Source organism: Fringilla coelebs (genome assembly GCF_963513975.1).
Source record: "Fringilla coelebs genome assembly, chromosome: 3".
NCBI lineage: Eukaryota > Metazoa > Chordata > Aves > Passeriformes > Fringillidae > Fringilla > Fringilla coelebs.
This window is the reverse complement of record NC_140030.1, coordinates 78334427-78362041: the sequence shown is the minus strand read 5'-3', so window position 1 is coordinate 78362041 and position 27615 is coordinate 78334427. Positions and strand designations below refer to the sequence as shown.

General features: G+C 38.0%; 1 protein-coding gene across 2 annotated transcripts in view; it reads left to right on the top strand.

Annotated features, from left to right (window-relative positions):
• LTBP1 (latent transforming growth factor beta binding protein 1) overlaps positions 1-27615 on the top strand; it is a gene marked incomplete at its 5' end in the record, with an annotated part of 186771 nt that overhangs the window by 60551 nt on the left and 98605 nt on the right. Inside the window, 3 exons of one of the 2 annotated variants that reach the window (XM_084202889.1) lie at positions 4229-4396; positions 21945-22169; positions 25659-25936. In XM_084202889.1, coding sequence (XP_084059015.1) covers positions 4229-4396; positions 21945-22169; positions 25659-25936 — 671 coding nt within the window. Of the gene's footprint in view, positions 1-4062; positions 4397-21944; positions 22170-25658; positions 25937-27615 lie in introns of those variants that run through there. The other variant, XM_084202890.1, reaches the window with a different exon arrangement.

The following is a 27615-nucleotide window of genomic DNA, read 5'->3' as shown; positions in this document are numbered from 1 at the left end:
TATGCCTATGTCACAGTGGCATCATCAGTAGAGGCTCTGGAGTTGGAAGAAAATACTCTGTATGCTTCCTTAAAAATATACCATCCTTTACCAGGAGCTAGTCCAAAGTCAGAAGAGGTCAAGGCTGTAGCAGTACCAGTCCTTTCCTAGTGTGAAATTGTGGGGTTTAGCTTTAATACTGCAAAATCAGCTAACAGATATTGAAGGATAGTTTCTCATTTAGAATTGAATTTTCCTCTTTGGAGAAGAGGAGGGGGAAAAAATACAGAAGAGGAGATCCAAGGAAGTCCAAGAGCCTAAACTTAAGTTTCTACTAAAAGCTTCCTTTCAGGAGAAGAGCTTGTGGCCTTTTTTTCAAATGGAATGTGTGTATTAAGCTCATTGTTAAGGTCCCTAACCCTCAGAATCTGTGAGGATAGTACTGTTTACTTCTCTGTAACTGCAGAAAAGAATGGTAGCAACATCTCTGCCTTGAATCACCTTGTCAAACACTGATCAGTTTTTAAGCTCAGAGGCCATAATTAGCTTTGTATCCGTCCTAAATGTCTTCAAAAGAATTGAAGTTAAAAGCTGTGACCTGCTAGGGAGGGAGAACAAACTGAGTGTTTTTACAGTCTTCATAAATCTAAGATGAAGGAAATCTTCCCATGTCTAAAGAATACGAAGGTGTCTTATTTCTCTCTCTTTGCAACTATCAAAACAGGAATATCTGAGAATTTGCTTTATAGCAGAATAACTAGCAGACAGCTAGATAAACACATCCTGTGATGGTTCACCAGCCAGCTGAAAGGTCAAGCACAAAGGGCTGTGGTACATGGGGCTACATCAGGCTGGGCACTGGTGACTACTGTAGGGTGTCTGTAGGGCTGCGTTTTAGGGTCAGTGCTCTTCAACGTGGTTTTGGGTGCCACACACTATAAGAAGCCTATAAAGCAGTTGGACAGTGTCCATAGAAGGGCCATGAAAACAGCAAGGGCCTTGAGGAGCAGCTGAGGGCACTTGTTCTGTTCAGCCTGGAGGAGACTGAGGGGAGACCTCACTGCAGTTACAGCTTTCTCATCAGGGGAACAGGAGGGGCAGGCACTGATCTCTGCTCTGTGGTGACCAGTGACAGGACCCAAGGGAATGGCCTGCATCTGTGTCAGGGAAGGGTTAGGTTGGATATTAGGAAAAGGCTCTTCTCCCAGAGGTATTTGGGCACCCAGGAAGTGGTCACAGCACCAGCCTGACAGAGTTCAAGAAGTGTCTGGACAAAGCTCTCCATGTACTCATGGGTTAGTCCTGTGCAGGGCCAGGAACTGGACTCTGTGGAAGTACCTTCTAACTCAGGATATTCTATGGAAAATTTTGCTAAATAATCATTTGAGTATTTGTAGGGGCTGGAGCTTCCATCATGTTGTTTTTAAGACTTCTTCTTGAAAAACTCAATTTAAACATTGTTTTGCTGTTTACCTCTCTGTGTTTTTCAAAGTACTGCTTGACTACTAGTTCTCCCAAACTTAGATTTTCTTATCCGAAAGCATTGAAAAGCAAACATTACAATTTCTGTTGACTCTCATACCAAGGTATCTCTTTTACTAGAATAATTGTGCTACAGGATTTTCTGGTAAAATCTATACTAGGTGATAAGAATTATTTTAAATTTTTTGTGGTTGGGAACACTATGCCCAAGTGTTCTTACTATAGCTCAGCGATCAACAACATAGCACAGAATACTGTGAAGAATTAAATGATGATTTAATGTCATCCTTGCTATTTCATAAACATAACTATGGGGCTGACGCTGGGTGTGCCGACAAACTTGCACTTTAAGTTGGGTCACACTCAAAAGAGCTGCTTGGGTTCACGAATAGCTCATTTTATTGAATGCAGCACATGTGGATGTTTCTTCTGGATTGCTGGTGCCAAATGTAGTAACTGCAGGTGTATTTAGCACTAACGATGCTATTGTCTTCATGAGCTTCGTGTCCCAAGTCAACACTCAGCAGAGCTGAGGGGACAAGACTTGCTGAAAGGTGTCCCTCTGCAGGGGGATGAGGACAACAAACCTGTCAGTCTGTCCCTGCACAATTTCATGTTGAATTCCCATCTCCTGGGTACACAGAAAATGGCAGTACTTCTTATAGCTCACTAACCACGGTTGTGCCAGGTGCTGTGGTGGGATGATGTTCAAACCTTCTGTTCTTTGTGGGCACATTGTACAGAATATTTCTTGGTGGGATGTGTACTTGGTTTGTACAAAACATCTCTGGGTGTCAGGTAGAAGAATCAGACCCTCATGGCCTCCACTTTTCTCCCATGTTCCTTACCGATGCCACAGCAGCACAAATCATGTGACCGTTCCATTTCAGTGTTTTCTCTCCATCTCATATTGAGCTCTGCATTTTCTGCCCTTCCAACACTGACAAAGTCAAGTTCTTTTTTTTCAGCTAAGCCAGAAAGCTTGTCTAGGTCCCCCAATACTGGTTTCTACAGTGTAGGCAGGACCGGCTTTTCTGACTCAACTCTCCCTGTTTTTTTAACTAGATCACATCCTAAAGGAAAAGTATTGCTAAAATGTCTGAAAATATAATACAAAAAATGGACTGTTTTCTAGGAAAATATATATATATAACTATGCAAGTAAAATACAAATATGGCAGTCTTGCTTTTGAAGCTATGCTTTAAAAAAGCAAAGCTTCAAAGTTCTACCCTCAGCAGTTCATAGGTCCCTTATATCTGTTTAAGGTGTATTCATTTTTGTGAGAAATGCGTGGCATCTTAGAATCCAAGACATCTTCTAAATCACAACATTAGCCTTTGCTTGAAGTATTTTATTGTTCTATCTGTCAGGGCTCTTCCTTTTGTAGGCATTGTTTATGGAGAATAAGGTGGGAGCATCTGTACTACAGCTGCTGTTCAAATAGAGCAATGCCTTTACTGTAGACAAAACAATCAGCACAATTGCTTAAATTTATTTGTTTATGAAAAGCCAGAGCTAAGGAGGCTTTATAATCTTTCGAAATAGGAAGATTTGTAAGATTTTCTTGATATTTTCAGAAAAGTGTTTGTCTGGAGGGTATTTCATGAACTAGGTTAGGCAACTATCCAGCAACTTCTTTATTTCTATGACATCCGGAAGAAGGAGATTCTTCTCTTTCTGTGCGTCATATCTTGGCATTCTTAGGTTTGATATGCAAGTACTTTATTAATAGTGTCTACAAAGATGCTATGATTTATTTTCAAGAACTTGCTGAATTTATTAGTAGCATGCAGAGGACAAAATGTTTTCTTTTTAAATAATTGCAAATGGAATCTGTTCTTTTCCCTGTTTTTCCTAATAAGTAGTTTTAATACAGTTTTTGTCTTCAGCTGTTAGATGTAGGATCAAATACATCTGGTTTTACATATAATTCTCTAACAAGAAATTCTTATAACTAGCTTAATAACAAATTAGCGCTTGTGCCGTCTTCATCACATTCAAGTTTTTTAAAATTACTATAGGGAACTATATAAAAAAGGAGAATCTAGCCATTTTTTGTCTTTAATCTCAGTACTTTAAAGCACTGATACTTCTCACTCTTTTCTCTGAGCTATTTATTGCTAAAACAAAGGCTGACAGTAGAGCTCAGTCTATAATATGCAAATTCTTGTGGAAAAATAGTGCCAAAAAACTGTGAAGAAAAAATGGGTCCAGGCAGCTGCGTCACAAGGTTTGACCACTTCAGGCTGGGGTGCCAGGAGATTTGAGACAGATGTTTTCAGACATGCCGCCTGTCTAAAACGTTTCCAGGGGTTGAGCTACAAATAGTGACTTAATAAGTGCAGAAACAGGAAAAGTATGTAGGAGTACACAAGAGTTTATTCACCTCTAGGTGCAGAGCCAGCTCTTTACATTACATCTGCCTGTCAGGGTTGGCTATTTAAGCTGTCATGCCCTTGGTATTGCTCTTTGTCTGCCTGTGAATAAAGTGCAGCATTGTGATTACTAATCCCACTCCAGTGACTTGACTTTAAATGTGGTTTTGGAGCAGATCCCGGAGTTCTGTTTGCTAAGCTTCCTACTCCTGTTTCAGAGACACCACTGGAGATCTGTGAGAGAGTGCACTGCAGACTGCCCTCCTCCTGTAGACCTGTCGCCTTCCCCCCCTGCGCCTTTTTTTTTTTTCCCTAAAAACTTTTTGAAGGAAATCAATGGATACCAAAGTGATCTGTTTATTTTTCTTTTTTTCTTTGCCTCCGCTGACAGTGGGAAATCACACTGGTCGCATCAAGGTGGTCTTTACACCCAGCATCTGTAAAGTGACTTGTACCAAAGGCAACTGTCAGAACAACTGTGAGAAGGGAAACACAACCACCCTCATCAGTGAGAACGGCCACGCTGCTGACACTCTGACAGCCACCAACTTCCGAGTAGGTGAGTACCCTGAAACTGTGTCTGTCCTTAGCTGTCCTCTCTTGGCTAACAGAGGGAGGAGATGTTTTGTTATTAATACCAGTTGTGCATCTGTTACTCTTTGTTTGGAGGGCTCTGCTGAGTAGGAACCGTTGTATGCTAGACAAGCTTTCTGGTGTCCGTCAGAAATCTTCCCAAAAGTTCCTTTTGTGTCAGAGAAAAAAAGCTCCCATATTTTTCGTCTGAATTTTCAGCTGCAGGGATGCAACACGCTAAGCTGAAGCTTTTGGTAAAATTCCTCCCTCAGAGTTTGTGTTAGTAAATAGGGAAAATGGCAGATTACACGTAAGGTTGTGTTTCCTCTTTTTTAGTGTTTAATATGTATCAATTGCACATAAAACCTAGTGAACAGCTAACGCTGACTCTGTCTTCAAAAATTTGTTCAGCAGTTCCTTAAAAATACAGCACTTCTTAAATATGCACTAGCTTAAAACTTTTCTTACTGCTGAAAGTAAGTCGGGTTTCATATTTGGCATTTTTAGAAACTGAAACAATGTTAAGCCTAATTAAAGTTATTGAAGCCAGTAATTTCTTTGTTAATGTTTATTCTTTCTGCTTGCTCAGTAAGAGTATCAACAGAATGCTAGACTAAACCCTACAACTCTTTGACTCTGTTGAAACAAATCCTGAAAGCTCCTGAGGATGATTAGCATATTTTAACTGTATACTAGATAGGCATGTGTGTGCAATTATTTACCTTGTAAGTTAAGATATACAGCTTATATATGGGGTACATACCTAAACACTTCAGATTTGTCATTTCACATTATGGTACCCTGAGCTGCTCTTGAAAAGTAATTTGTAGTTATCCTGAAAATATCCTAGTGTTGTTTTCTGGGGGGAAAAAAAAAGAATTGCGAATTTCTAGTCAAAGAATGCCAAATATGAACGCTGTAATTTTAGTCTCTGTCTAGAATAAACACAGAGTTCAGGCAGTGCTGAGGCTGGCCAATACTGCCGTTTTTCAAGTGCAGTGTATTTCATGCTCTGAGGGTGGGGGGAAAGCCATTTGAAATTATTATTCTTCTGAACAAATTATACAAAGAGCAGTTCCCTCTTTTAACAGTCCCACTAGGCTGTCAGGCTGTGGGGGAAAAGCCCTGGAAGTTACTAACTCAATCCTTCATAGTATGCATGTTTGTAAAAATGTGTCTTTTGGACTAATAGTAAAACCAGTGTTTTAAAACAAGAATAGAGCAAATTTTGGGGTTTGTTTGTGGTCCTTTGGAGGCACCAAAAAAAGAAGTATTTTGTAAAAAAAAAGGTAAATCTTATCCTTTCAATTTGTCTTTACTGCCAATGCAGATTTTTACCAAGGTTTTGGCAAGAACCCCAGCTAAATAAGTTTTTTGTTTAATTTTCTGACTAGCATGAAAGGATAGGGTTATTCTTCCCCCGTTTCATTTGACCTAATTTTTCTATTGAAATTATGAAATGCTGAGAACAGGCAGTCATGTAATTTGTCTGCTATGTAAATCTGTGCTGTAACATGACCTTCTCTCAAATACTTGAAAACTTGGAGAGTGGAAATTGACCTGTGAAGACGTGTTCCACACCTTCCTTCCTGGCCTCAGGCCATGCAGCTCTGGTGCACTGGGTACAATGGGCTGCCAGAAACATTCAACAAAAGCAGCCTATTGTAGTACTCGATGGAAAGATAAGGGAATCTTCTGTTGAAAAATGTATAAAAGCAAGTTGCTACACATGGATAAGGATTTTTAGCTTGCCTGTTAGCTGTCTTCCCTAATACATTTCAAAGACAAGAAGATTTTAGTGCAGCTGTAGTTATTGTCATTTTCACAGAAGAATAAGGTCTGAACTAGCACTTAAAGGCTCTCCAAATAATGCTGCATGAACCTCTTAATAACTAGAGAAGAGGAATCCTATACCTGTAGATTGAATTCTTTCACCAATCATAGTTTTCAGAAGCTTTGGAATCAGAGTTTAAAATACATACTACTGAAATAATTTTTCATATATGTTCTCTAACTAATGCCTCTCACTAGCTTAGGCTTGTCCTGCTATCTCCTGACACATAAAGCAGAAGTAATTTGTGTCGTCCAAGATCATTAACTTTTGTTATATTTTTAACAGCTGAATTATGTTTAACTTGTTTAAAATATATAATTTTCCTTTGAAGTCCCTGTTCTAAACTTCTTTACTAACTGTTGGTCCAAAATGTGTGGAAATTCTTATTTAGATGACTTGGTATTTAAAAATGCAACCATGAAACAGAATGTCATGTCAGGAAATACATATTTAAAGCTGTGAACAGCACTTTTTCAGAATGTTTTTTGAAACTATTTGTTCTTCCTAAAACCAGAGAAAACAGTCACCTGCTCTACTTGGAAAAGTTTAAAATGCATTTTGTAGCAGGGCAACATTCTAGTACACAAGGCTGAATTCAGGTTCTTAGATGACAGAGTAGTTAGACATCAATTTGCTTTATTCTTAACAATAAATTATTTCTAATAATGAGCCAGAGTAAATTTTTTGGTTTTTTTCAACTTTATGCTGAACTTTGTAAGCACTGCATTTTCAGAGAGAATAAGTTGCAATACCTGTACTGCAGCTACTCAAGCTTTGTCATGGATTATTTCAGATTCTTAGAATGTGCTCAGTTTGTCAGTTCAGCTGAAGTTTGGTAGCAGCAAGCCCAGGCAAGGAACAAATCCTGTTTCCTGAAAATTTTATACAATATGGATAAGCCATTAAAAACAAAAACCTACAACAGGGGATGGACTGAGGGGATTGCTGCTTTTCAGGTAGCTGAGATTTTTGGCTGTGGTGAAGAATAGCTCCTAGCACAGCAATTTAAGGTGATGAAAGCTTGGTATTTAAAAGGAATGACCTTTTTGGTTGCCAGGCTGCTTCAGTGAAACTTTGGGGTTTTTTGCAGTTTCATTTTGTGAATGGGATATGTTGCAATTAAACTAACCAACCTCCAATATTTCATTGACTTGGAGAATGAAAGCATTTAATTTGAGTGGAAACTTCTGCTGAATAGATGAATCTTATCATTCTGTTGGATTGATGCATATGCAGTTTGTATGGTATTTCAGTCCTGATGTATCTACTGAGGCTTGTAAAACAGGGTCGGTATGTGTGCATAGGAAAGGATGGGAATAGAGTAGCACATGAGTTTTCTCTCTCTCTTTCAGTGTTAAAGTTAGTCAGTGAGGTGTCCTGTTTCTACTCAAAATTGTTCCACATTCCAATTTTGAAATGAATTCTCTTCCTGTAAGGAGTGGGAGGACAATGACTAATTTGTAACTGTAAAATGAAGCAATAAGGAATTAGTAAATCCCGAATTTAATATTTTCATGCCTTCTTCCCCCCCCCCATTGTGTATATTTATTTAACTATAGGTTTACATTCTGTTTTTTCCCAAGGGATCTGTGCTTCATTGATTGAACAGGAATGACAGAACTTAGTAAAGGAAGCAGTCATTTAATACTTAGGTTCATATTCACTGTTCATTTGCAGCCCTGCATGTCATTTAAAGCAGCTCATTCCAACTGTTATAAATGAGAAGTCAAAGTTGCATGCTTGCCAGTGAAAGTGCGTATCTTGCTGTAAAAATTTTGTGTCTGAGCACTTGGCAGTATCTGTGTCAAATAAGGAAACAGAATCAAAGAATTATAGAAGGGTTTAGGCTGGAAGGGACCTTTAGAATCTTGGAGTTCCAACCCCAGCCATGGGCAGGGACTCCTTCCACTAGAGCAGGTTGCCCAAAGCCCCATCCAACTTGGCCTTGAACATTTCCAGGGATGGGACACCTACAGCTTCTGTGGGCAACCTGTGCCAGGGCCTCACCACCCTCACAGTAAAGAATTCCTTCCCCTGTCTAATCTAAATCTACCCTCTTTCAATTTAAAGCCATTCCCCCTTTCCCTGTCCATGCCCATGTACAAAGTCCCTCTCCAGCTCTCTTGTAGGCCCCTTTAGGTGCTGGAAGACTGCTGTGAGGTCACCTTGAAGCCCTCTCCAGGTGAACGTGGTGTCTTAAGTAAATATGTGTCTGGTCCTTCATATTTAATCATAAATTCTGAAACTTTCAGCATGGATCACAGTGACCTGCATATTCTGTACTCTATTACAATAATGCCCAAATTATGTAGCCTCTTGAATTTTGGTGCTTTTCCTATTGTAATTTTCTATCAAAAAATTTTCCAGCTGTACTGTGTTGACTCTGTGTAAATGTTTTTTAGATAATGGAGATTGTCCAGAAGTTTCCAATTACGTATAGACCAAAACTTCCAAGAAGCAGCAGAAGCATTTTGCTCAAATTTTATTTGGTTTTCTGTTGAAAGCAGTGAAAGAAATTTTGACCAATATATGTTAAAATAATAGGTTATTCAAAGGAACTTTAGTAAGAAGACCCACTATGTAATTATTATTCTAACAGAATTTCCTACCTAGGAAAGAGTTTCATATGCATAATTATTTAGAATAGTACATATTATTGTGAAAATTTAAAGCAGTTATTTTACAGTTATTTTAATTCCTGAATTTTGTTCAGACCTATGTGATCATGAATTACTGTTAGTTGTAGGAGTTAGCATTGCTTTTTCTTCAAGCGCTTCAGGCATTATCAAAGAGTGGTGTTGGTTAAAAATTGCAATTGCTTGCAAGCAAGGCAGCCTGTTGACAAGCCTTTATCTGTAGTTTACATATGACAGAAAGTCCAAGAGGAATGGTTGGTGCTTTCTTGCCACCATCTGTTATTAAAGTTGTCAATTCTTTGTTCCTTGTGATGCATCCTGCACATGTCCTACTACACTGAAGAGGAACTGTAAGACTGATATTTGAGCAGGATTTTCTAGTATCCTTTTGGTGAGAAGGAATATTTTAAATAGTACTGGAAAGCTAATTTGATGACATGTAAAGGCATATAAAAGACCAACATCTTGTGGAAGTATTTGTGTAGATTTACTGGAATTCACCATCACAGTCTCTTCTGGCAGCTTGTGAGTTACACACTGTGCAGTTTTTTACCCATCACATTTTGCTCCTTTTTTTGCTGGGTTTAGTAAGAGTTGCTAGAAAGGCAACATGTTAGAAGAGACACTTTCTTCTCTGCTTTGAAGTGATGTTTGCTGTTTGGTGAATGGTGTCAGCCTGTGTAGGTAACTCATCATGTCTGACCTATGTAACTCTGCCCCAGCAAAACACTATTCCTGTGGCTTCATCTGAGACATAGCAGATAAACGTGTGGAGGATTTAAAATAATTGCTAACACATGTCACAAGGAGATTTTAAAAATTCCCTTTGGTAGCATAAGTGAGAAGTGATTTTAGTTCAATTGTTTTTTTAATGCTTTTTTTTTCAACTTTGTGTTCCATCAGACAATCTAATTGAAGAGAAGCTTATTCCTGGAATAACTACATAGCTCAAGAACAGCATATTATATAATTAATGGGGGTTTTTTTAGTAAAAATTCTCTTTAGTAAATATTTTTCACAAAAGACTGAATTGTTACTTCGAAATATCCTAGAGTTTGAAGTATCCTTGAGTACTTGAACTTGCAAATATGAAGAAGTTGTGATGCAAGGACTATATTATTCCTTTAGTATTACCACTTTTGTCCTTTTACTGTCTCTGATAGCTACCTTGTAGCCTTATTTGGTAAAAGCTTTGTTTCTTCTGTTCTTGCAGTAATTATAATTTATGCCTCATCAGGCTTTGTTGGTTAATGCTTTTTTTACTGCCAGATTAAATATTATTTCCTTTAATATGCACATGAAAGCTTCAGAATTCGTGGACAACTTGGCTAAAAGAACTACTTTTTTAACTTTCTTCAACAGTAGTCAAAGAATTTGGTCAATCTGCCAGTGTATGTGTCTCAAGAAAAAAAATACGAAAAGACATTAGGATTTATCCACTGCTTTATCTGGTAATTTGAAGTTCAATCTGATAAATGATGACTATGCTGGAAATACTCTTGCAGCAAGATTGTAATAGCTATAGCAAAATGAAGGCCAAGTATTTTTCCTCAGACAGTGAACTGAGTAGCTAAAATAATGGCAATGATGGGATTATTATTATAAATTATTCTATGCCTTATGGAAGATAGCAGGAAAAAGGTATTTCCTAGCCTGAAGAGCCGCTGCAAAATTATTTGGGAGGAACCAATGATGACCATGAATTCAAAAGACCTTTTTTTTTTTTTTCCAGTCTCTCTTTGTTCTATAAATAAATCTGAGCTGACAGCAGAATGAATTAATTTACTTACCATCCAGGTAATGTAGTATAGGCTTTTCTAATCTGAGCTACTCGTGCACTACAATTCTATCCTGTAATGTAAGTGTACCATTCTATATGCTGAGCAAAGCTCAGGGTTTTAATGCATTTTCAATTATGGGCTTCCAGTGTTCAAGTTACTAAGAAAAATTGTATTTTAACGATTTTGTTGGTTTTGATATCCACATCCGTTCAAAAAGAATTATTTCTTTCCCCCATGTATTTATCAGAACTTGTCATCAAGAAATAGTTCCGGTTTCTGCCATAGAACTTGGAGCATCTGTGAGCTCTTTATTAATAATCTTAAAATAATTATTCAAAATCGACATCTTTGAGGCCAGATGCTAATTGCTAGAAAAGAGGTTGTTCAGTCAGATGATTTCCATGAGGTTGAACTCATACAAGTCTGTTAGCAACTTGTTTCTGTTCCCTTGCTCACCTTAAAGACTTCAGACCATCACCATGAAGCAAAAGTCCATCTGCTCTCTGAGTACTCCCCAGCTGTCTATTACAGAGAACACAGTTTTGGATGTGCACTCATAGGAAAAACCACAAATGGAAATGGTACAAAATCCACACCTGCAGCCATTCAAAAACATGTGGAGTATGTTTCCCTCAAAGTTAAAGCAAAACAGAACACAAAGTTAAAATGCATAATGTTTTATTTTGCTGTGTATGGTTTTAATTTATAGAGATTAGTTTATGTACATCTGACTTGAAGTATTGTAAAAAGAGAACTGAGTGCATTTATTTGAATGATTACATTGTTGCATATTCATATAGACACTGCCTAGTACAGCTATAACTATGTTATTGCTAAACTAAATGGCTTTGCACACACCTCACTGAAGATCAAGTATATGCCAACTTTGGCTTAAAAAAGAAATTGCCTCTAAATTATGCAAGAGATAGAAGAAAGAGTCTGAAAATTTTCTCTACATGTTAAAATATGGCACTTATTAATAGGTTTCTTAGCAAAAGGGTTTGTCTTTAATGTGTCATTCTGGGCTTAGCACAGTCAGAAGGAAGCAAGCAGCTATCACTTCTCTGTTGATCACAGTCTTCTTTCCCCATTCAGCCTTTCCACTGCTTGTTCTGGTTTGTTATTCTGCTGCAGATAATTCTCATCTCTGTGCCTGTATAGTCTGTATAATGTTCATCTATCCATTCCACCTGTAATTCCACCTTAGATTTGAGTATCACTGTAATTGAGAGTCCTGTTTTGTAGAGGCGCTGGGATTCCTGGATTTTTCTTTTGGAACATGCACTTTATCTTCATTGTGTACACACTTAAATTTAGTGAGTTTTCTATATATAACCATAAAAACCTGTTAAGAAGGTGGACCATGAACTTTCAACCAGGGATTTGTGAATGTGAATCAAGCTGAAGTCTATGGGAGATGCAAGCTTTTTTTGCCCACTAATCTCTTATGAAGTCTTGAAGGATGCTAGTCAATGAAAAGATGGAAAATGGGGTGTTTTCTGATTGCACCAGAAGAGGATTGAGTTTTAAGAACCCAGACAGGGTATTTATCATCTATATTTTATTCATCCAAATTAATTTGTTGGTTTCTCATTTTGATTGTATTTTCAGTTTAATTTAAACATGTTAAGATGTTAAAATTAAATGAAATTTTTGATATTACTCAGTATTTCAAGTTTAGGGGAAATTTTAGCAGCTGTTCATCTCATAATTTAGAAATTAGTTCTTTGACTCCTCCCTGAGAAGGACTGCCTCTGTCCATAGGATGTATAGGGCAGTGGTCCCCAAATGACTGTACATTCCTATCAGTAAAATACTTTTGAACACTCTCTCCAATATTTATATATTGTTAAATACACCTACTACTGTATATATCATCTATTTGTCCATTATAAACCATAGACAAAATAGAAAGTAAAAATGGATGAGAAAAAGACTAAGCGAACTCTTTTGAGGATTCATTTTATTTATTAATGGTACAAAACATAGTTATTTCCTGCATTCCAGTGCATTTTCTGGCACACTGTGGGATGAGCACACCCTGCTTTGGAAACTGCTGGCATAGGTAAAGAGGGGAGACCAGCTTCATAACACAAGCTGTAATACTGCCTTTCTGCAGTGAATGTGTCCATTGTATCTCTCTTATTTATTGCTTGAATGTATTAAATTCAGTCTGTTATATTGGATGCTATAAATGTAGGTGCTATAACATCTTCTGTCTAACCAGAGTTACACAGAGAGCCTTTTGTGACCAGGGGGAAAAGGGATTTTTTTCGTACTTGTACGCATTTCAGCACACAGGGTTGGGTACAACATTGTGGTGTGAAGCTTCTGAATGAGGTTGTACACAGCTCAGGTGAATTTGGTGCATGGTTAAGTTGCTTAGAACTGGACATGACCAGGATTGATTGTGTTTTAGGTTTGCACAACTTGGACAACAATTTAGATTTTGCTTATAAGAACCGCAATGGATGGTGAAGTTGTGGGTTTTTAAAAATTGATTTCCAGCTGTACATTCTCTGCAGAGCAACCTTTATCCTTCCTATTCACTAGCAGTGACTTTTCTCCTTTCCTCTCTCAGAATTCCAGGATTTGAGTCTCTAGCTTTTCACTGGTCTCCGATGACCTAATTTATGACTCAAACTCTGAACAATATCCATCCCATTCTCACATTGTGTCGCCACCGCAAGGTCAACTCCCTAGAAAACTTTCCATTTTCTTGTGATGTAGCCAGTGCCAGAAAATCATAGCCTATGTTTTTCATGTTTTTTTAACTCTTCCATGAGTGCCTGGATTATGAGCTGCTATTTGTATGCTAATGAATATCCACTTTAAAGAGTCTAATCTTACTTTATTCTTCTTGTAGATGTTTTTACACCAAAATGAGCACTGTGGTAATGCTACAGTAATCAGAGACCAGTCTCTTGATGTTTGGAAATTTTTGTAATGACTACGGTTTCTGTGGCTTTTCTTTTTCTATTTTAAACATAATTTTGTTAGTGGAGGATGTCTTGTGGTATGGTGGGATGCAGTGGATCAGTGTTCATAAACCATTTGGGTCTAAGTTTGCGGGTTCATCTGGCTCACCAAGATAGCTCAGTCAAGAGCCTGCTTGTGAGTGGGTGATGAGATGCACCTGTATGGCAAGTTGGCTTCCGGGTGGATAACAGCACTCCTAACTTGGATAACAGCACTCCTAACTTGTGTGGCTCAAGAAGGCACAAAAGGTTAAATAGCAATGAATCTCAGCTGTTGTGGTTTAACCCCAGCCAGCAACCAATTACCATGCAGCCACTCACTTCCTCATCAGCGGGACTGGGGAGAGAATCGGAAGGGTAAAAGCTGGAAAACTCTTGGGTTGAGATAAAGGACTTTAATAGAGAAAGCAGAAAGCCATGCATGCAAGCAGTGTAAAACTAGGAATTAATTCAGCGCTTCCCATGGGCAGGCAGGTGTTCAGTGACTCCCAAAAGAGCAGGACTTCATCACATGTTGTAACAGTGACTTGGGAAGACAAATACCATCATCCTGGATGTCCCTCCCTTCCTCCTCCTTCTCCCCAGCTTTTTACACCGAACATGATGTTATAGGGTCCAGAATACCCCTCTGGTGATTTGGGGTCACAAGTCCTGGCTGTGTCTCCTCTCAGTTTCTTGTGCTTCCCCAGCCTCTTTGCCCATGTGGAAGTGCGCAAAGAAGAAAAGGCTTTGGCTCTGTGTGAGCTCTGCTCAGCAATAACCATCTCTACATTATCAACACTATGGTCAGCACAAACCCAAAACACAACCCCATACCAGACACTGTGAAGAAAATTAACTATACCCCAGCTGAAGCCAGCACATCAGCTTAAATATCTATTATTCATTTGCCAGAAATTGTAAGCATACTGATGTCCCTGGCCAGTGTCAGCTTTACTACTTCTGTGGTCTTCAGAGCCTTTGCATAACAGAAGCATGTCCAGTGTTTCTCAGAAGGTGTTGCTGTTTTGTCTGATGATAATCAAGTAGTTAGATGTCTATGAGGAGCTCTTTTCTCTGCCTTATGCTGCTGGCTGTGAGAGTCCAGTCTGCTTTTTGGAAATAGCCTAATGGGACAACAGGTGTCAGAGCAGAGAAATCAGTTCACTGATGTCTTCAGATTGTAACAGTGCATGAGCAATGACAGCCCAGTGTCATTATGGTCAAATTACTCATTAATCCTGTGGTCCTTAAAGGTGGGTAGGGCTGCTCAGCTGATACCTGAAGGAAAGAATATAGTCTGGAAGGATCCTGCAGCAATAAAGATGCTTGCTGTTCATTTTTACCCGTCCTTCTCTTGAATTCTTGTTCTGTTGAAAATGGGTATGTTTCAACAGCATGAACTAATACATGTTAGTATTACACATGCTCAGGCACATGAAACACTATACAGAGGGGTAAGTTTTAAAAACCTTGGGAACATAGGAAGGGTGGTTTTCAGCTGACACCGTGCACCTTGATGTCAGTATTCCTACTTTGATGATGGCAACTAACAAGTTATTCAGGACTGCTTAAATTGATACCTATGAAGTTTTTATACTCCAGCACCCTTGTTTTAAGTAAGGGTGCTAACTTGTTACCTTTCCAAAGCCAGCTTTTCCTAGTTATTTTATTTATGCAGAAAATAAATATCGATACGCTAGAAATCAAAAAAAGTGTCTGGAATAGCTTTTTTGTACGTATTAGTATCATTCTCAAAGGTCTGACCCTGGCTGTTTGTAAGGCATTAATTCCTGATAAACAGCAACCTGGTGGAGGTTTTTGTTTTTCTTAGTATACTGAGTCTAAGCCTAACTGTTGTGATATACTCAGTATATCAAGGTGATGTCCAATAAAGTCAATAAATTTGCCGCCTGTGATCAGTGTAGGAGTGACTCAGATGACTCCCTAGCAGTGTCTCCTTGCCTCCCAAAATAGTGTCTGAATCATCTCAGATATTGAGAATATTAGAAGCAGAGTTAGCAAGGATTGACTAAGCATCATGCTTGTCAGTAAGAATCCTCCTGTCAATCATTTTGCAACTACCGTAATTTTTGCTATACCCTTTCTATATTGAGTAAGCACAGCTTTAGGCCATTTTCCATGCCACAGCATGCATTGAATTTTTCTGAAGGCATTTGAATATTCTGAGACTGTTTTTCATCCATCCTGTTCTTTCCAGAGTGTAACAATAAGAGTCTTATTGGCAGCAGTTGGTCAGATGGTGATCATGGCAGGCACCTTCACAACATGCCTACATTGCATTTGACACATCTGAGGATAGTTGGCTTATCACATGAGTTTGGAAAGATGTGATACAGGGCCAATGAAAATGATGAAGTACCTGGGGACATACTGGATATCTCTTGGTTGACTTTGTTTACACGTCTTTAAGTTGTGTACTTGAAGATGTGCATCCAGCTTTTCTTCCTGAGCTGTTTTAAAGCAGTGAGTTTAAAATGGAGGATCACATATAAATTTTCACAGTACAGTGAAATTATCTGGTGCCTGTTCTTTCTGGATTTCTTCCTGATCATGATGCTCACTAAAAGTATATATATCTCTATAACATATTGCAGCCTTGTTCTTTATGATCTGAACTTGCTCCCCAAATTTCAGTATCAGGATGTTCCATAGTTGACAGTGTAGCCTCCATTAGCTCCAAAAAACATGCATGATCCAGATTGAAACAGCACCACAAAGCTTGCTTATTTTGGCAGTAATTTGGTTTGCTTATCTGGTTAAATAGCAGTATTTATGATCCCATTCCCAAGTAGGGGTGCATTACTCTATTTTAAGGTCTCTTGGTAACATGAGTTTAAAAATAAGGCAAATTCTAATGAAGTCAGTAGCTGTGTTAATTTGCAATAGCTGAGAACCCGGTTTAGGAGCTGTGTATTTTTTTATCATACAATTAAGTTTGAGCTAGGTTCCTGTTCAGAGTTTTTCCCTGCAGTGTTGCAGATTTTTTCTCTTTCCAGAAGAAACATCTGAAGTGCCTTCAGTATCATGTTCATGTAACTAGGCCAGTCACAAGAGCAGGGCATCACTTCACTGTTTTTAGTGGTGTTACAGAGGTATTTTAGTGGTTTAGGAGCAGAAAAAGTCATATCTGGTGCTGGAGCTCTTGCTATCAGATCTACTTTTAAAAATTGCTTTTCTTTGTGGCAATGGAATGTTTATATTAAAAGGCAAACTACAAACATTAGGATAAATTCAGAAGTGAATGCAGATGTGTTATAGTTTTAAGGCCATTTAAAGATTTTCTTTTCTCCCTTTGCATCCGCAAGCACAAGTTTGTGATATGAAGATTAACTGAATGCTACTAAAGTAATGAAATTATTATTTACTTTTTAACTTGCAACTACTTTACATAATACCTCTGAATTACAACCAGAAATCTGAAGAGAAAAGAGTTTAGGATCAATTAGTTAGAAAGTTGAGCTACCACAAGTTAAGAAAAAAAAAAGGAAAAAAAGGTAGGGAAGAGTCTAAACCGGAGAGATAGCATCCCTGCTATAGTTCACACCTCTGTGCCTTTTGTGAGTTACTGTAAGAGTTGCTGCAATTAGAAAGTGGAGATAAGTTTAGAGCAATTGTGCAGATCCCTATGTGGCACCTCTGGGTTTCAACTTTTAGGTAAAGCTTGTGGTGTTTCAGAGCACTGTGTTACAAGAGTGTTGCATATGGCAGTGTGACAATTTGTACTCAGTAGGTCTGTGTAGGAGTCCCTGTGCTTTCTGTGTGCTTAGTAACAGGGTGGATGAAAGATGCCCAAACAGCTGGGGGGCTTGTAGTAATGCTGGATAACTGCAGTGCTCAGAGACAAAATTAATCTGCTCTTTGTCATGCATCCAGTGGAAATACTGTAATCTACATGAGCAGTTCAAGGTTTTCCTTGGCAAGCCTGTTGGTGTGATTGAATAGTGCTTACGCTTGAATTGTTGATAGCATCTAAGCAGAAAAGGGAAAGAGTGGTAAGGGAAACTCATATGTTCCCTGAGGTGTAAAAGAAAAGGAATTTGGAGAGCTGATGAAGAACATTTCAAAACCCATCTTCATTTTCTCTAACACTGGTTAGGGGAAGGGAGTTTCCTTCCATCCTGAGGGCTTGTTTGAGTAAGCATGGGCTATTTTTTAAGGATTAGGAGGCTTTAGGTGCTTGGAATTTGTTTTGTTACACATTGTTTTGATTAAATGAAAATATTTGGACTTGATTAAATTAGTTTATCTGGAGCTGTTTGAGGATGTTTGAGTATCGAAAACAAATTAGATTATGTAATTGCATGAACAAACTGTATTTATCAGTGGTTTCCTAGCTGCTTTGTTGATTATTTCATGCCCTGTACTAGTGTTTCCAACCCTTAGCTGTGGCAGCTGTATTGGAATTCATCTTGCAAATGTTCTTTTTCTATGCATTGAGCTGTTCAGAGACTCCCTGTGGGGGCATCTTGATGCACCTTCTCTGCCTGGCTCATTTTGAACAGTGATACCAAGCAAGCTGTGCCAGACTGGGAAGAGTTAAGGCTTTTGGATGCCAAAGGAATCAAAGCTTGCTATTACCAATTAAATGCCCAAGGATGGGAAGAATACTTAAAGTGGTTGTGTTTTCTTAAACCTGTCTCCACATTTCTAAAGGATGTGTGTTCATGTACAGTAAAAAAAATAATTCAGCTTGTTCAATCATATGTTCCTTAAGAGACCATTGAGAGATTTAGCTTACAGTAGACCTGAGTGAGGAAATTGTTGCCTTTCTTAGATCCATTAATACTTCCTTTGCTTAATTTGTAAGATACCCACATGTGAACTGAAATGTCTTCTTATCCTATGCAGACCTATCTTCAGATTTCTATCAAGGTCTGAGCTGGAGGGTTTCACTCTGTAATGGATACTTTTCTTTCTTTTTTTTTTTTTTTTTGGCGGAGGAGGAGGAGGAAATGGTAACAGCCCAGTGAGAATCAGGCTTCAGTGTACCCTTTTTCTGAATGTCAGTTGAGAACTTATGTGCAAACCCAGCATCTTCAAATGGGCTCTCCCAAAAAGCATGGGTCTGTTTTTTGTCAGAATTTCCCTTATGCCATTCTGTTTAGGTTTTTTAGCCTCAATGGCAAGACAAAACGAATCAAAAAACTTACAGGAGAGGTTGAGCTGTTCAAACATACCCTGGCTTTATGTCCCATTTCTGTCTTAAGTGGTCCTTTCCCTGGGGCTCTTTGGTCTTTGTTAAACAGAGATTCCCAGAGCCTTGTCAAGGAAAAGCAGTGGTTCCTTCCTCCGCCTTTTTGAAGGTTTATGCTCCTCTAGCTCACTTTTCTCAAATTGTTTGTGTGTATATTCCACTTCTAGTGAAGTTATGTGCCTGTGATTTCCAGCACCAGTGTCATAATCGAACGCAGCCCCTTCTGGCCATAAACAATCTGAAGAAGTCATGCAACAAGAGTGTGTGCTGCTTACACCTATTTAAAATAATCAGAAATTTTATTTTGGTGTTGTGTGGGCTTTTGTTTTTTGTTTTTAATTTGGCCTTTTGAGGTTATTTTGTTTTTTAAGTTCTCGTAATATTTGCCGTTTGAGATTGTCAAGTTTTCAGTTTAGCCTGGAGATTACATCCTATTTGTTTTTGCATGGCTGATTAGAACTTAAAATTGTGTATTTCAGAATTTAGAATTTTTATTACAGAACTTTATATTTTCAGAATAGATTTCATGTATTCTCACTTAAACTTCCTTCCTTATACATTAGGGCAGAGATGCAAATCAGTATCAGTTAACTGAGTGACTTACGCCACATGTTCAAAGCTTGGCATTTTTATCTCCTGTTATGTTTAAATACTGAGGCATTAAATATTCTTAATTATTTATGTCATCTTTTAGTGTCATTTGTTTACACTTATTTGCACAATTATTTGGGTGGCTATCCGAAGCAAACAGTTACGAGAAGGAATATGAACCAACTCTTTTCTGTTGGCATCTTCCTTCCCAGTACTTTTAGGACAAACTTATTGCTCAAAACCAAAACTTTTCATGTGCCTTTTCATTCATTACCCACCAGATTCCTTCAGGAAAGGAACATGTGAAGAGTGCTTGGTGGTGCAGAGATACCCACACAACTTGGCCTTCTAAATGTCAATTGCTTTATGGGAACAGTAGCGCAGAAGAAATTAATTTAATTGGGTGGAAATTCTGGATATATTTAAGTTGTTTAAAGGTGGATTTTGCACGTGGCCTTGACGTTTGCCACTTTGTTGCTTCGACCCTGGAGGGAGGGGGAAAAAAATCCCTAGGGTAGACGTCTTACACTCAAGGAATTCCACAGTGAAACTATTTTTGTTAGCCTTTGTTTCACTGTACTTCCTTCAAACACCAAACTGCTCCCTCCTTAATGCTTTTTCATATTGTTTCATTGTGTGATTTTATTTTGCATGAAAACCACCTCGGTGTCCAGGCACATGTTTAAAAGCACTAAAATTTTTTGTATGTTGTCTCCATTGCAGTGCGGCCACTTGCTTCTTCGTGGCTGCTCAGGAATAAATGGTACCAGAGAGAGAGAGGTGTCTGTCATGCTTTAGTCACTGCTGTGGTCAACCCTCCTTCACTTTGCTCTGAAGTAACAGCAGTTCTATAAGGATGTCTTTTATACACTCAGATGAAGTCCCAGCAAGGGTTGGGACCCAAAAAAGTAAGGCTTGTGCTGTCGTGGGTAGCCTTCCAAGGTTGACTTCGTACCATTAGCACAATGCTACAGCTTGAACTACTTTCAGTCAGTTTACATTAAATGTAAATATAAGATAAGACAAGAAAAATATGAAATAGGCTTTTGCAGAGCACAGTGAAAACCCAATTCTGGCAGTTTGCATTGTGTGTGGACCTATCCGGCAATCCGGCCCTGGCGTTCCAGACCCTGTCCGGGCAATGGGAGGCTGCCCTGTGCTGAGCCTGGCTGAGTGGGCGTTTCTTGAGTGTTTCCTGGGCCAAGGGAATTACACAGCTGGCTTAGAGCTCCTTGGGCTGCTGAGTGTTTTGCTTTGTCTTCTTGCAGCACACAGGTTCCTTTTCCAACGCTGGCCTTCTATGGTATTCGTAGTAGTAATACCCTGTGATTGTCCAGAGGGCACAGCAATTGGAATAACCAACACTAGGTTCTTCATTGCCTTGAATTATCTACAGTTTGTTATTTTTATTGTGATTCATTACAGACCAAGCAATACCAATCCAGCAAAATGCCATGATTACTGTAAAGGTTCTTATTTTTTAAAGTCAGAAACTTATGTTAAATATGACAAATGGATACTGAACTCTATTTCTCAAATACTGTTTGATTCCTGACAAAAATGACCTTTGTTTGTCTTGAACAAAATGTTATGGTATTAGTCCTGTTGTTTTCACATCATTTAGTTCTTGGAAATTCTGACAGCTCATTTACATTGTGATTGATTATAGCATCCCACATTATATTTTCAGAAAGTGCTGAACCATGCCTATTTAGAAAGTGCTGAACTGCCTGTATCTCAGGGTTGAGAAACAGTTTTCATTTGATGTTGACATTTTTCATGTTTCATCTGATAATTTATATTGCTGTAAATGTGCAAGTGCTAGCTAGCACAGAAATAATTACCCTTGTCTTAATATTGGAGTTACAAGGTTTTAGTGCTTTGGAGTTTGTCTATGAAATAATTTCAGTAAAATCTCTTATTTTTATGATCTTTATGGGTGGACACAAATTAGCTTATTTTATCTGTGAAATAAATGTTAAGGAAAAACCTAGATCCTCTGCAAGAAATAGTTTTCTAGAGAACAGCCAAGACTTAAAGTCAAAATGGAAAATTTGTCCACAGTACATTCTATTCTCGGGTGAGTTTTTTCACAGACTTCCAGGAAAGGGTAAGTAGTCCAGGATTTTCAGAAACAGGAAGCTGACAAATAAGAGTATCTGCACTGAAGTGTGAATAAGAGTTGTAGCCAGACACCACATTAGTTCAGTGTCTCGCTTAATAGCATCGTGAAATAAAATAGCTGGGATATCTAAGGAAAGAATTGCTTTCTATTGGTCATGGGGAGAAGATGTGAACGAGGCAGAGGTCAGAGATCGCAAGGAAGGGAAGGGAAGTGGTTCTACCACAAGGCACTTAAAAGTGCATGTCAGATGGATAGTCCTTCCTCAGATGTCTGAATGAAGAATGAAGCTTTCCAACCCTATTCCTTTCCTCTTCAACTTGTGCATGATATATGGTCAGTTAATACTAAAGCTAAAGTCATTAACGAAAGTTTTCTTTCTGTTTTCATTTCAGTTATTTGCCACCTTCCATGCATGAATGGAGGCCAGTGTAGTTCTAGAGATAAATGCCAGTGCCCTCCTAATTACACTGGTAAACTCTGTCAGATTCCTGTGCAGACTGCCAGTTCTCCAAAACTCTACCATCACCCACAACAGGTGAACAAGGCTGTAGGATCACAAGTTATCCACTCTACTCATACTTTACCACTGACAATGTCTGGACAGCAAGGTGTAAAAGGTAACTTCTTTTTTTAATAGGTATTTTTAACTTGTTGGTTTTCGCAAATTATTTTGAGTATTCAACCGGTAACAGTAGTGCTACATCTACATGTCAAATATTGACATCACAAGTTGAATCATGAGCTCACCAGAATGTGAACATATTTTCCTCAATGACTGAAAGAATAAGAAATAACAGTGTTATTGAAAAGAGTTTGTAGGTAAATTAATTTGCTTTATGGCACAATTTAATGTGAATTGCAGAGTCAAGGGATAAGTCAGGGGGTTTCTTCCAAAAGTGTAGACCTGTTCAAAAAGACAATGATTGTGGTTGAACAGAGTCCATAAATTGCAGTGTACCTAGACAGAGAGTTGCAAGTGGTTACTCACAGAGTAACTTTTCATGCTTTTCAACATAAAAAATCTTAAATCTAATGTAAAACTAAAAATACAAGCTGTGTTTATCTTGCATGACTTAGTAGAGTCTAGCAAGTTAGTTTTGTGGTGAACTATTTAGTGGAGATAGGCCATGATATGATTCACTTATATAGAACATTCCTTCCAGGTCAAATAACAATATCATTTAAAAAAAAAAAAAAAAAAAAAAAAAAAAAAAAAAAAAAGAAGAAGAAAACAAAAAAAAACCCCAAACAAACAAAAAAAATACACACCAAAAAGAACCCCCATAAAAAAACAAGAAAAAAACCCAAACCCCCCAAAAAAACAAAGTAGGGTTTTCCTACTGCTAATGCTGTGAAGAAGACATTAGAGCATTAAAGTCTGAAATGCATTAAGGTCTGAAGTATGAAAGTTCATTCAGCTTTGGATTACTGTTTCCTCTCATACTTTTGTTGTGAGGTGAAAACTTCTGATTACTTTGAAGAGAAGTGTTGAATTTATTTCTTATGTGTCCTATGGGTCTAGGTAGTGTTTTATCTGGGTGCGATCTTGTCCATATAAAGGGATTTTCAAGCATCAAATATTGTATGTATTTCCAGTATATTTCACAAAGGCTTGTTAGATGTTGGTAGCAAAATTATCCAAAGAATTTACTGGCACAGAGCATGCCTTCCCTTGCAGCTCAGATTCTCAACCTAGGACCTAATGTGTATTTTGTCTGCTTGTTTGAATTGCCAGAATGATTTTTGGTCAAGGGTCATTTTAAAATTACTTCTTCAAGGTTGGTATCTTTGAATAAAAAGAAAATATATAGGGAAAGATGTGAGGAGGCTCACTTACTGGAAAATAGTTTCTGAAAAACATTGCTGAAAGATATTTGTGATAAATTTAATCTAACATAGTAGTTCTGTATTCAGAAAAGGACAGAGCTGTGAAGGAACTGTTGACAGTATCCTGGAAGTGCAATGTTTTATAAGTACTTTTGAGTATCTCCTCCATCCGAAGAAGAGACTGTAATTACCTAAACATTTAGCAGAGCATCAGTTTATTTCTATGCCTATGTAATTCCAGCTGAAATAATTTTAGACAATACAGTGGGCCACAACACCCAAATTTTTCATACATAGTTATTCTTCAGATTCTCTCCTAAAATGCACAATAGGTTTCTCATTGCTGAAGAGTCTGACCTCTTGAATATTTTTTCCCGCCCTTCAAATCCTCATAGGAATCATTAGCAGTCACAATGCCTTTTCTTCTCTTTACGTGTCCAAATGAGGATGTTGGATTGTTGAGAGATGAATATTTTATTTCTTTAAAGGAAAGAATAAAACAATTCATCCTGAAATGGCTGGCAAAAATAAAAATGAGCACATCTAGGCAGTGATCCAAGACCTGGAGAGGATTGTGATAATAATACTGCATGGGAGAACCCAGCCTAAATTTGATGTTTTCAGCATCATTAAAGCAGAGACACTAAAGCAGAGACACTAAAGCAGAGAAATTCAGTGATTTCTTTTGAGAAACTATATTTTTGAATCACTATTTCTTTTGAATCACTATATTTTTAGATTTAGCAGCTAGAGAAACTAGTTGAAGGGATCCCTCTTCATACCTAAAAATATTGGGGTGAGTTTTGTTCTTTTTACAGACAGACTAGGCTGTCTTGTCTTGCCCTCCAAACCCAGTCTAACAGCCTGAAAAGGACCTCACTGCTCCTGCTTGTAACACTGAAGCTTTCCCCTGTGGGTTTGCCTCTGGCAGACCTCATGTAGCACACATTTTGCTCGTGGGTTGTTTTCAGCTACAGGCAAGATCTTTACCCTGCAGCCATATTTTGCTGACTTTCTACCATCTTCTTCCTGATGTTTCTGTCTGAGTATTTTGAAAATTTTCATAAATGAAACAATGCAGTCAGTGTAAAAATAAGTCTGTTCCTTTTAGGGAAGTCCTGTGTGAGACCAGTTAATACTGATAATGTGCCTAGAGAAATGAAAATAATGTCAAAAACCAAAAGCACATTCTCCAAAATATTATAATTTTACAGTAGCTCCAATAAATGAAATATGCCTCCTGAGGAGTGGAGCTGAAAATACCTAATCAAGTTCTAAAGAACAGTTCAAACTTCAGGAGACAAGGAGATAATCCAGAAGACTGAACAAAGCAGTGTGCATCATAGAGAAAGCTGTGTCAAATGGTATTTTTTGGTTCTCAGTGTTTGGAAGGGGTGCTGCCTCTGATGGATTGTGTGCCCTCAAGCAGCCTGTGCAGTACTTGAGAGACCCAGCCAGCCACAGGAAATGCTAACTTAGCTCTGCAGCTTACAGACTCCATGGCTTGTTACACACCTCTCCTCCCTGCCCACCCCAATAATAATTTGATTTACTCTGAAGGGCATTTTGTGTTCCAGTGAAAAGAGGCTTAAGGGTCGCAGGCAGTTCTGTGCAGATTGCATTGACTGGAGGGTCTGAGTCTACACACCCAGACTTAGAACTGCAACCGTGTTTAAAAACGGAAGTGTCTGAAAATCATTTCCTCCCCCTTTATCTGCCAAACCCTGAATTCAAAGTTCAACAAAGGGAGTGGTGATTTTAGATGGTTGAGATGCTGGCAACTCTTGCAGGGGCGAACTTGGGACTTGGCAGGTATATAAAGATGAAGGGATGAAATCTGAAGCTTTTTCTGTGTTCCAGAGAAAGATGATGGATCTGACAATGAAAATAAAGCTTACTATGTATCCAAAAATAACCTAGTAGAGTATGAATTCTGGAACTTTGAATGGGATTCTTATTACACAGTATGACCACAAATATTAATGTCATACTAGCCAATTTGGACATCCATGTTTATCTAGCAGTCTTTACAATCCTATAATGTTGTTCTTTCTTTCATGAAGATTTTTCATTTTCCTGCTTTGTTAATGAGACTCAATGTGTTCTTTAGCCTTCCCTCTAACCCCCAAATTTGAGCTTCATTTATATTTCAGTCACTTCAAGGCACTCTGTAAAAATTCTGATTTACAAAAACAAAATGTCTTAGAGGTGCCTAAGATGTCTTTTTCACATATTTTATTACCAATTTCTCTTACGTGTTTTTCCTTCAATTATTTTAGTGAAGTTCCCTCCTAACATAGTGAATATCCATGTGAAACATCCCCCTGAAGCCTCAGTTCAGATCCATCAAGTGTCAAGGATTGACAGCACATCAACAGGACAAAAAGCGAAAGTACCTCAGCCAGTACATCCACAGGTCTCTTACCAAGGTCTTCCGTATCAGAAGACCCAGAAAGGACATACAGCTTACACAAATCAACAACCCATTCCTCATATGTTTCCTGTTTCAGTTAAAACTCAGCTTGGGCGCTGCTTTCAGGAGACTGTTGGGACACAGGTAAGAAAAGTTTGCTAAGGCTTGCTGAGACAGGTAGCTTTAAAACTCTGTTATGAAGGAAAGAAAAAAAAATCAAAAAAATCCAACAATTGGAGGGAAAGGACACATTTGACATTCTTTTCTGCAAGAAAATTATTTTGAGAATATAACTTTCTTATTAAGTAACATTTTTCTTAACCTCTTTCTCTTCAAGATAATGTATTTTATTTTCTGTGGAGTTGGGTCCCTGACATTTTGGTTTCAATTATTTTTTTCCATAGCTTTTTCTTTTCCTCATGGAAATTCCTATTCAGCAACTTTATATGTTTTAAAGTATTTTAGACTAATGTTTTGAGTCTGTTGAAATGTGACCATTGAATGGGGTAGAAAAATCATGAAAGCCAACTGATTGTTCACTAGAACATTAAAACCTTAGTTCACTTAAAAATAGTATGTTCACATAATGTTTTTCATATGACTATTCAAAATTGTGTATCTTCTTTCAATCCTGAAAGCATTTTAATAGCAACATGTGGTTTTATATTTGCATATATATTTGAATATATATATATATATATATGGATATTATAAGGATATGTGAAAAGATGATTAAGTGAGTAAAATCCTGTTATTTATTGCTTATTACCTTTCTGGAATTTGGCTTTTCAGATCAAATGTCTTTAAGGTGAATGCATGCCTCAGACTGAAATAATGTGTGAGGTTTCAGGAAAAATCACTTGTTTTGGGACATAATGTTAGAGAATAAGAATGTTTTTTTTCAGGCTAAAAAATACTTTACAGCTGTATCATTGGAGATGTGAATTTTAAGTTTATCACAAGGGGTGTTTTGCTTTTGGTCCTTCCAGTAATATGTACCTAAAGTTAGCCAATTTTCAAGCATCAGATATTGTATGTATTTCCAGTATATTTCACAAATGCTTGTTAGATGTTGGCAGCAAAATTATCCAGAGAATTCACTGGCACAGAGCATGCCTTTCACTCAAAGGGACGTCACCCATCCCTCCTGAGATGCAGGACTGGAGCAAAATGCCCTTTACAGGTGTTTCTTCTGGCTGTTTCTTCCAGCTGAGAGTGAATTTTTTTAAAGGCTCTTAAGCTGTGTGCAGCCCCTGCCTTCACCCCACAGAAAAAAGAGGGAAGAGACCTAAATCCCAAACTCACAGATGGGCAAGGAGTTTGGAAAGGATCAGTAATGGGGAACAGACAGGAGCAGGAGTAGGATGCAGTCGAAGCAGGGTGAAGGTGACATAGCTGTCAGGTCCTAAGGTACTGAACTCCACCTGCTATGGGCAGAACTTGAAATCAAAGTTCTTTAGTCTCCTGCCATCTCTAACAAGTTGACATGAAGATGCTTAAGTAATCCATTCTGCAAAATGCAATGGAGGAAGTTAATGTAAATGTTGCTGCACACCTCAGATTTTTTTTGGAAGACCAGAGTTAAGTTTGCATATGGAACATTAAAGGCTAGACTTTACTAATTTTCGAATGATTGGTTCGGGATCTACAGTTTTAATTTACACTGGTGAGTTCTTTATGTTTGTCTGTTTCAAGTGTGTTAAAATATTTTTTTTTTTCAACAAGTGTTAAAGCACATAGTCAAATAAAAATTCAGGGATTTTACATTAAAAAAATGAAACAGGGCCTGTGCTTACGATGATTTCTCTCTATTTCCTAAAATG